Source organism: Montipora capricornis, chromosome 6 (genome assembly GCF_036669925.1).
Source record: "Montipora capricornis isolate CH-2021 chromosome 6, ASM3666992v2, whole genome shotgun sequence".
Lineage (NCBI taxonomy): Eukaryota > Metazoa > Cnidaria > Anthozoa > Scleractinia > Acroporidae > Montipora > Montipora capricornis.
The window spans coordinates 20,689,391-20,700,642 of NC_090888.1; the positions used below are offsets into that span (position 1 = coordinate 20,689,391).

General features: G+C 39.0%; 1 protein-coding gene across 10 annotated transcripts in view; it reads right to left on the reverse strand.

The window, feature by feature from the left end:
• Positions 1–834: 834 nt before the first annotated feature.
• The window catches only part of LOC138051761 (contactin-6-like), a 55,484-nt gene continuing 45,066 nt past the window's right edge, over positions 835–11,252 (reverse strand). For 2 of the 10 annotated variants that reach the window (XM_068898014.1, XM_068898013.1), the window contains 2 exons: positions 3,311–3,669; positions 835–2,636 (listed from right to left, as the gene is read on the reverse strand). In XM_068898014.1, coding sequence (XP_068754115.1) covers positions 2,549–2,636; positions 3,311–3,669 — 447 coding nt within the window. In that variant the 3' untranslated portion in view covers positions 835–2,548. The other 8 variants (XR_011132904.1, XR_011132902.1, XR_011132900.1 and 5 more) reach the window with 8 other exon arrangements.

Consider the following 11,252-nt stretch of genomic DNA (forward strand, 5'->3'; position numbering starts at 1 on the left):
ACTTTTGTAGAAAAAGTATCGAATCTAGCGGAAAATCAAATTTGCAGAATTTCTGCATACAACGTATTCAAGCCACTAGGTCGAGATGCAGAATTTCTGCATCACGCAGTTGTTGTAGAAAATGTATAGAATTTATCAGACAATAAGATTTGCAGAATTTCTGTATCCGACTTTTTCAAGCCATTAGGCTGAGGTGCAGAATTTCTGCATCACACAATTGTTGTTAGTAAAAGTATCGAATTTAGCGGAAAATGAAATTTGCAGAATTTCTGCATCAAACGTTTTCCCGCGACTTGGCTGAGATGCAGAATTTCTGCATCACACAGTTGTTGTGGAAAATGTACAGAATTTATCAGAAAGTAAGATTTACAGAATTTCTGCATCAAACTTTTTCAAGCCATGCAGAATTTCTGCATCGTTCATTTGCGTTAGATAAACTATACTGGAATTTGTCTGCAGCCTGTAGTCTTGTGGACAAGAACACCTTTTCCTTACTGCAGTTTTTTAGCCCATTTTTTGTGTCCGTGTGTTGCCCGTAATTTTTGATTGTATATTTTTAGTGAAAATATGAGTGCAGAGTAATTATGAGCTATTAAAACAACTGTTTGAAATTGTGACTCGGTCGTGTTAACAGTATATCACTCCAACTTTTGATATTACTGCAGTCAAGTCTTTTAAGTTCCTGTCGGAAATCACGTTTTATGCAGAACGAAAGTGGGCTTTTTTGACGGAATTTTGTATTTTGGAAAAACCCATTTTAGTTTGGAACGCGTTTATGGCTTCACAGTACCGAAAAGATGTGTAAACTCCACAAAGAACAAGAGCAAGTGCCTCAAATGAGTGACTGTACCGTATTTATTCACAATTATACAGCCACCTTTCACAGGAAAAATGAGTAAACGAACGCTCACAAATCTACTTGACCAGTTTGCATCGTATAGAGTCATCGGCGGTTGCAGCATCCGAATCGGTAGCGGTTCACATTGGTAAGGGCTCTACGGTAAGGCTCAACGTTAAAAACCGCAGACTCGGACCTTCTCAGCCATTTTCAAAGTGACTAAAAACAGTTAAAACCAAATACTTTCCAAGGAACACTCGCACCATCAATCCTCAACTCACCAATAGTGACGTCACAGTAATGTTAGCTAGTTTTCATTCCTCCTATTTCTATGAGCGGCCGTTTCAGAAACGTTTTCGTGAGTTCCTCGGATATTTCCGTAGTCTTAGTTGTGTTTCTACTTTATTCTCGGTTTTCACATGACGTCACGACCGCCATGTTGGTCCCCCTAAACAAAGAAAAGGCGGCCATGTTGATGCCCCGACCAAATCCTCCGGGAATTTAACTCTATTATTATGCAAACGCTTCCTTTTGTCTTCGTTGGAAAACATGGCTGTTGATCAGGCGAGTGAAAACCAGCAATATGCTCAGATTGGACAATTTCTTTGTGATTTTGAGTTACGATGCTTGTTTTGGTCTTCGTACACTTTTAAAAGGCAAAAAAAGAAAAAAAAAATCCAACAGTTTGTTTCATTTGACCTTTAAGTTTTGATATTCATTTATTGTTAATACAGTTGTTGACCATTTCCTCATATCGTATACACGTACTACCGAAGAACTAATAAATTAAATTATATTTTAGTTCTATACTTGTTAAAGTTTGAAAAACTTGGAGATTTATGTTAAAAAAGGAATACTCTTTGGTGTGTCACTCTTAACGTCGCTTTGTTCCGTGGGCCTGGTCTAATTAGAACTTACTAATTTCTTGTTGTCATTTTGTAATCAATTTTCAACTTAAATATTCTGATTCTTTGGAAATGAACACAGAGAAGGGGGGACTAAATTTGCTTGTAGGTGATAAGATCATTCTTACAGAATGAGAGATGTGGAGAATGTTCAAGATAGCAGCTTGCTCAAGTACAACTTGGGAATCATAGACCTTGGTATGCCCTTAGACAGTAGTTATTTATATTAGTTCCCAAGTTTTAGTTCCCTAGAGATTTGGGGATGTGCAGAAACTCAAAGCCTTAACCAGCTATCTTGCTCTAGTTCTCTGAAGCTAACACTACGTAAGCTAAGTAATTTTCAAATGGGAGGTTCTCCATGCAATAAATGAAACCAAGAAGAAGACTTTCAATGGTATGCATGGACGAAAACACGTGATAAGCTGACTTACTCTCTGTCAGAATACCCTTCAAACGTTCCACAATTTCTAAAACTTTTTCCCGTGGTAAAATCACCAACTCTCTCTACTTTCTGGCTGCTTACTCTGGCCATAATTTGGCCAAAGCTGCTGCGTTTGGCCCGTCGTTCACGCTCGTTCACTTTCATGCCAACAAACTTTAAACCAAAAAAAGGTAAGGTACGCTAAACTTTGGGTTTGAACATTTATTTTATAATAAGTTGCTTTCTTTTGGATTTCCCAATGGGCAGTTTGCTCTCCATGTGATTGTAAACTGCAAAGGGCCTTTTACCATGTTTTGTCCAAATGGCTTCTTGTACAACTTTTCAAACACTGGCCTGAACAGCAGCACCATTGATTCCTCCACATTAAATGATATGTGAAATGGTCTTTGCCATGGTATGAATGAAGGCAGAGAGCTTGCATGGCTCTCTCAGTGGATCCCGCTGTCCAATACTATAATAATAACAACCCGATATTGTAAGTGACAATGAAAATAAGATACCGCCTTCCTCCTTCCCACTTCCCTTGACAAGATAATAATCACTCTCACTCAAATCTTTGAATAAAGGCCCTTTGTTTGGACTACAGTTTTGTCTGGTTTTTCTGTTGGTCTTTGCATGTGGTTTAATGCATAACAAACCTCTGCAATGATCTTATTTTCCATGTTGGGAAGGCTCCCGTCAACACCACTAGAAATTTCTTCAGTTGGTCTTTAAGCTCGGGTGCCTCGTTTAATGTGCTAAAGCCTCACGATAGTTAACTACACTTTTTAGACTTTGGTTAAACTCGTCTATCAACCAAATTGTCTTCAGCAATTCTAAATCATGCCTTGCCTCACCTGAGTACACCCTATTGAGACATAAGTGTTTGGTTTTATTGCTTAGTAGAGAAATAATGTACAGTAAGCATACTGAACAGGAAGAGAAGGTGTCCTTGATAATTTCCAAATTCTGGAATTTGCTTGCAGCTGTGTAATGCCCTTCATGTTTTCAAAATTAAGTTTTAGTTTTGAATAATACTTTTTTTATATAACTGGTTTAAGATAAATACATTCAAAAAAGTATTTGAGAGATTAGGTGGCACAAATTTATCCTCAAAGTTTGTTCAATGAAAAATTTCATTTGTACCTTAGGTTTTCACAACTTTGCCTCACATTGGTCATGTCCAATCTTCTGTATTCTGCTGACAAGTTGCTGAGGCAAGTTGATGAAAAGAAATGATCTAATGCTGTAGAAAAGTTTGTTAATATTGACTGCACATCTATCCCTCCCGTGCACTGTTTGACAACACCATTCTTCATAGTAACAGCAACTGTTCTATGGAGTGTACTCCTGTCTTGTGGCACGGATACTGCTGGCATTTTGTCAAGGATGTCCAACAAGCCCGTACACATGTGCCAGGCAGTACTGGTGGTGTTTGGCGTTAGTTGGCGGCTTGCATGGATGAAGTGTATGTCATCCTGAATGAGGAGCAAGAAGTGCTTTTTCTAAAAGCAATTAATAGAACTGTAAATCATTATAACAGCTACTATTAGACAGTGTAAACACCACTTGAGGGGAGTGAAAAGGTGATCTTATGAATTTTACAATTTTGCACGAAAGTCTTGTGCAATGAAACTGACGATCTATTTTGAATCAGAGATCGTAGCGTAGAGTTGGCACTGAAGCTGTTGAATCACGAGAAAACATGTTTTTTTAAACAAAAAGGTAAATTCCTATGGGTGTTATGCAACCTCCTGCCAAACATTTATTCTGTAATATTTTTTGTCATTTTGACATACAGGTATTTAGTACACCAACATGTCATCTTTAATATTGGCGTTTTTATGGATTGTAGATATTAGCAAATTCTTCTGGTTGGACTTAGAAATTAAGGAAATTATAAACACGGTTAACTAAAACTTGATGATCCTTACTGCTGTAGCTTCCATGATGTTTTTCTTTGTCTCTTTTTTGTTAGCGTCGGCAAGTTACTTCTCATAGTTGTAGATGGTTTTTGCATGATAGCAATATATACCCCAAGCCCATCCCCGACATCATTGAATTTGTAGCTTGCAGCACACATTTTTAGATTTAGACCATTTGCCTTTTGCATAGGGCATATTTCCTACAAATAAGATTTGACATGACTTGATGTTTATGATATACAATAAAATGGCAGATCTTTTCACATGAAATTCTGATTACTTTTAGGAACTTCTGTTTTCTTTGAGTGGTTCTGTCATTTAACACACAAAAAAGGTACTTTTTGTTCAGATGAAGCTGCTGCCTCCCCTTCCTCTTGCTAATTATTTCCCTGCACAAATGCAACTGCATTTTGTGACGTTTTAGACGCCCAGGAGAATTTTTGTTGTTATTGTTGTTGCCCATTTCAAGAATACAAACCCAAAATAATCTACTAATACACAAAGTTAGCGCAACGAAAAGTCTCGTTCACTCAAACACAACCTCACCCCTTCCCCCACCCTTAATTTTAGAAGCGAGGTCAGATAAACTTTGCATCAACTTATAACGGTTCCTACTACAACAGTGTTGAAGATGGTCTTGTCTTGAAATTAGACTCTTAAAAAGCCTTCAATGTAACATTTCAATGTAATATTAAGCGACTATTTTTTTTCCTTTTTTACCATTTCAAAAAGACAACCCGTTAATTACAAACTAATCTTAGACTACTTCAGTAGGTTACTGTCATTTCAGACCTTAGCTGTTAAGACAAGGTTGCTGCAAAAACTTGAGCCATCCCGTGTGCCTTTCCTCTGCGTCGTGAAATACATCAAACACCCACATATACGAACAAGTGGATTAAGAACATCAGGCTAAAATTTGGCCAATAAAGAACCATATAAATAGCACATGTTCTTAACATAAAGGAAAAGGATATTAGAATAAGGAAAAAGTACAGGACAGTGATCAAAATAATATGGTGTTCAGGACCATTAAAAACTTAAAATCTATTGGAAAAAAAGGCTTGTATGTTAATTAAACCTCAAGTAATGTACAATTTGAAGTATTTGTGAAACCAATTGTAAGAACATTTTAAGAACACTTTCAGACTGATTTCTTACTAAGCACCCCTTAAGGTACGATCAGCCTGAAGCCTGAAATCAGTGTTCTTATATGCGAGTGTTTACTGTACTGCTTAATCTTGAAATCTAGCAATTTGGTCAGTGGAAAGAGGTAAGGCTTAATTTCCTTTTCTTCGTGTTGGATCTTAGACCTCTGTAGCTACAATCGGCCGATGGCTGGTAATCGTGTGCCATCTTCCTCTTTGTTTTTACCCTCTGACGTCCTTATGGGGATTTTGCCTCAGAATTGCATTGTGTACTTACTGTGCATCTAGTCTTCTGGTTGGCCCGGGGACGTACTGCTGAATTTGCCTAGCGAACCCCGTGGTCGTACCAGGAGGTAAGACCGCTGCATTTTCTTGAAATAGTGTCCACATTCTGCTTATTGTTTCTGAATTTATTTCTCCCTTATGGGAAAGGGATGATTATCAGCCTTAGTATAAACCCGGCTCGGCCTGGATGGCTACGGGATCACTCCTCACTCTCTATTTGCCTTCTACCCTTCAACCTCTTTGGCATAGGTGGCCCTGCCAGGCTAGCCTCGGAGTACCAGACTACAACCATCCAAGCTCTGGACGTCATTTGAACACTATGAACGAATTTATGATGTCAGCCGAGGTGGAAATCCATGATAATGAAACGTAGTTAGCAGACTATGCTATCTTTGGATTTTACGTGTTACTCCGTTTCTAGCTACAAGTTATTTATTTAGTTCTTTAACATTTCTCTCTTAGTTTTGTCATGACTCCGGATTCTGGTTTCCGACCTCAAGTTTTTAGCTGTCTAAATTAACATCTCAAGCATAGTAACTTCCGTATTACACTCAATACATCTTTTTGCACTCTAAGCTTTGAAAGAATTTTAAAAAGCATTATAGAGCAAACATTTTTCGGAATGATCAAGCGCCCGTGGGAAAATGAGATGCTCTTTACATAAAATAGAAATCTATATTGATTTGACAGATTTAGCAGTGTGCAGAGGGAAGCTATAGAGAATAATCACTTTTTTGAACAATGATAACGCCAATCCATGTAATAAAACAAAAACAAAAAATACTTGCACTGTTATGAAACACACAGCAATCCATGGTTGTTTTATTAAACAAAAAGGCGACCTCAACGACCCAAGACGGACACTGGTGCGTTGTTTGGTTACATAGGATGCAAAGTCAGTTGTGAAGAAATTTGGCCATCATTGACATCAGCTTTATGGCAATCGCTCTCTAGCTCTATTATTGCTTGTAAGGAACTCGCTAAGTTTTGGAAAACAATACACTGTACCGCAATTTTTTTTTTCCCGGGAGGGGGGGAGGGGGGACTCTCTTATATACTCTATAAAGATATGTGCTGCCCGATAGGGGGGTATCCATTTTGTTATTTTTGGTATTGTGATCCTTAGATATTTCTAAAATGCAGTATCCAAGGGCAAAACGAAAAAGATATTGACGGTCTATTAAAACAACTGTACTACACGCCTGCATACACGTTTTCAAGTTTAACAAAGCGATTTAAAAGGGACGTTTATAGCTTGTATTGCCGTATGTGTGCGCCTCACTCCCACGCGGCCGTCAGGGGGAGGCCGTTATTTGGTTGTCACCCCCTTAAAAGAGGTATCAAATCTCGATTTTCTACCCTCAAATAGGGTCAGGGTTTGATAACCTTGGCGGCACACACCTAACCTAAAAATGAATCATAATAGCAACATGATAGTTTGTGTCCACTTACGTTCCAAGGAGTCGGCCTAAAAAACATCATGACACAAACAGGTATTGCGTTTAAAATGAGTTTAATCGATTGGAATACTAAATAATATGATAATGTGCTGTTAAAAATCAAAAGCTACTGGTCCAGACAAACTCCCTGCAATCATTCTGCAACACTGTGCAAAATCATTATCTCCTTCTTTGTCCGCCTTTATTAATTTCTCCTTAAAAACTGGCCTTCACCTATCAGCGTGGAAGGAAGCCAACATCCCTCCGGTCCATAAGGACGGACCACGTGCTGACGTATTAAATTATAGACCCATCTCGCTCCTACCGATTGTATCCAGGATCCAGGAAAAGTGTGTCGCTCGTAAACTTGTCCCTCACATTACTGATATTCTCCATACTGCGCTGTACGGCTTCCAAGCTGGGGTATCCTGTGCAAGTCAGCTTGTTGAGGTATTCCACGACATCGCTTCAGTCCTTGATAAAGGTAAAGAAACTGACATCATATATCTGGACTTCTGTAAAGCTTTGGACTCAGTTTGCCACGCAAGGCTGCTCTGGAAACTTAAGCACGTTGGAGTTAGTAGTCCTTTACTTCACTGGTTCAAAAATTATCTTACTGGTAGGAAGCAGCGGGTTGTTATAAATGGTTGTCATTCTTCGTGGGCTGAAGTAAATTCTGAGGTCCCACAGAGTTCCATATTGGGACCCATACGTTTCCTCATTTACGTCAACGACTTGCCAGATGTAATACAGAACTCAAACTTAGCAATTTTTGCTGACGATTCAAAGTGTTTCAAAAGTATTAACTCCACAGAAGACTTGACTGACCTTCAAATAGACTTGGACATTCTGTGTGACTGGGCTACTCTAAACGAATTAGATTTTCAGCCGAAGAAATGTGTGAATCTTCGTATCTCACGAAAACTCTGTAGCTTTGACCGTGTATACATCATCAAATGAATGGACCATCTCAAGTGCGTGTCATCCCAAAGAGATCTTGGAGTGGAAGTTACAAAAACCTTATCATGGAACGACCATATTGAACAGATATCAGCAAAGACTAACAAAATGCTTGGCTTCATAAAGAGAAACTGCTCCAGAGACTTACCTAGAACGCCCTTAAGGCTCTTTATTTAGCTCTAGTCAGATCCCACTTGGGGTATTGTTGTCAACTGTGGGCCTCTCAGTCTGTTATTAGAAATATATTACTTATTGAATCCATTCCACATAGGGCCACTAAATTTCTATGCAAATACTCGAACGCCAGCTATAAGCAAAGACTTGTGCTTTTGAATCTCTTACCACTAAATTACTGGTTGGAATACTTAGACTTAGTCTTTTTCTAAAGGTGTAAAAACTCACTTGTACGTTTTTTATTTATCCAAGTACGTTACAGATATGCATTTGCTACTGGTTCTACAAGGCGTGGCTCCTCTGGCTTAAATTTAAAGTATAACTGCATTCCAAGAACAACGTCTAGTTTTCGAGATACTTATTTCATACGTATAGTCAATACCTGGAATGCTTTACCCAATAATATCAAGGGCATTACCATTCTTAGTACTTTTAAAAGTAAGCTAAAGGCTTTCTTTTTAGAGAAGTTAAGGTTAGTCTTATCAGAACAACATAAGATCATATGAGATTGCATGCCCAAAATGTCTTAGTATAAGACCCTTAACTTTGTGCTCGTGTTAAAGTGATGTTTTCCCTCTACTGTAATTGTTACAAGTACTGCTGTTTTTTTTTTTCTTAATGGCTTATGGGGATGGTTAGGTACATATTTTCACCAGGGGTGGGTTGGGTGGCTTAACCTTGTAGGGGACTTCGTGTCCTATTGTTCTGTCCACCTAGTATCGTATACTGAATCTGTAAATAAATAGGACATGGCATGAAAATAAGACATACATATAGTTTGAATAAACCTGAATGTAGCCAGGCGCCCATAACAAGGAACCCACCTCTCCAATACTGGGTCGGCTATGTAACATCATTTTCACACATCAAGTTATTTTTAGACGAGTTCTTAAATACGATTTGGCTGGCACGAGTGGGTAATAATTTCTCATGCAAGACTTGTGATTGGCTGGAAAGCTCTGGTTTCGCGGAAAAATCAATCTTAAGATAATTCGGTCTGTAGAAACACCGTTCCACAAATACAGGGAAATTATACGCTCCTAGTCATGCACTCCTGATGTATCTTAGAAAGGTAAGATTCAAAGATCTAGCGATCGTAACTTTCTAAGTTACATGAAAATTTATTCAAACCAGAGTGGCATCAGACTACGATGTGTGATTATCAACCTATTGTAGTTCCAATGCGAAGTGTGAGCAGCCCTCGGGCGGAACCAGAGGTGGATAATCTGATATCCCCGAGTGCAAAGCCGATAAAATGCTTATTTAACACATTGGTGAGGTTTTCTAGAAAACGCACTATTGTTTGAGATGTCGGCAAAACAGCTTGATGAATATTTGTAAAAAAAAGAAATATATGTAGTCTCTAGGGACTTAAATTACATCTATGTGCGTGAACAAATGCGAAAACAAAATTGTCATGGTCTTAGTTGAATATTTTAGTGTAGTTTGCCTCATGCTGGAATTTGCACTGTGGATTACCGGCTTGATCAAGTTCAGCTGTTGTCGAAGTATGAGTGAATCGGACTTCAGTGATGATAATTTCATCACTCAAAGCAGTTTTTCCTGTACTATTCAGTCGTCTTGCGAAGATGAAAGTTTGTTGAGTGACGAATGGGCGCTAGAGCGAAATTCTCTACCGTTGGAACAAAGAAAAGTGGATGCTTTACTATTGTGCCCGAATATGACACTCTTTATACATTATGCGATTTCGAAGTCTGTTTTTGGCTCAGTAGGTTTGTCCATGAAATGAAGAAGAAAGACGGTTCTGAGTATCCACGAAATACGCTTTATCAGATTTGCACTGGATTGCAAAGAGCTTTAAGAGAGGATGGTTTGCTAGAGTTGGACATTTTCCGAAATCCGAGATATAAACTATTCCAATATTTCACTGATTAGTGAATGAAAACTCTAACACGTACTGGATTGGGAGTCAATGTCAAACAGGCCAAACCAATATCAGGAGACGAAGAAGAGATTCTGTGGTCGAAGGGACTGTTGGGTGAAGATGACCCTCGCACGTTAGTTAACACTTTAGTTTATTTATTTGGCAAGCACTTTTCGCTTCGAAGTGACGAAGAACAGAGAGAACTCCGTTTTTCTCAATTGGAAGTTATTGAAGGAGACTTAGTCGAAAGAACAAGACTAAAGTGCACGTCTTTTGCGGAAAAGAATTATGTTTGAGGATTGCAGCATCGCAAATTCAAGGCAAAAGTTGTCGAGCATCATGAGAACATTGTGAATCCAGAGAGATGCATAGTTCGTTTATACAAGAAGTATGTAATTGGAGGTAGTGTATTTTATTTAATTCCGAAGCGGAAGTGGAGTGCAGGTGATGAGGTTTGGTTTACTCGTTCAACAATAGTACAGAATTCTTTGAGATCTGTAGTTGCTGATATGTGTAAGAAAGCAAATTTCGAAGGGTACTATACTAATCATTCGTTAAGGGCTACCACGTGTACCTTAGCTTCAGAAAAGGGGGTACCTGAAAAACTTGTTATGCACCGAACTGGGCATAGGAATGTGAAATCGTTGCACGAATATCTGAGTTAGCTCAAAGGAACGAGAGGCTGTGTCCGATGTTTTGCAACTCTCTAAGAAATCGTTTTTGGAGGAGCAGTGATAGACATAGTTTTATTAGTCATAGTTTATTTACCAATGAGGATCTTAAGTCGGAGTCGTAACTTGTTCAACGGCTCTCGTGCAACCATAATGTCCCACAAAAGCCAGACCAGAACACCAGGAACTCCATGTCCTACTCTTTGCAAATAGTGTGTGGGTTCTTTTAACTCCCATAAGATTATAAACATTGAAGGATTGTGGATGGGGCCTACGGTTTATCTTCCTTACTTCCTTGCAAAAGCATACTTTCTCCTCCGTTAATTAAAGACCCTGAGAATTGGCCTGGCCGGAGTCGAACTCACAGCCTCCCGCATGGCAGCCCGGTACTCAACCGACTGAGTTACCTGTGCACAGTGGGCGGACATAGGGGCGTGGGTTCAACTGTATGTGCCAACCACTGACTCAGCATCGTGAAATAACCGAGAAGAGCTAAAGGAGCTACCTATGTATGGCAGGGATTTCCATTCGACGCAGTCGGGCATCTCCAGCAGATGTGGTCGGCGAGCTAAGAACCAAGAAGAGCTTTCAATTGCTAAATATA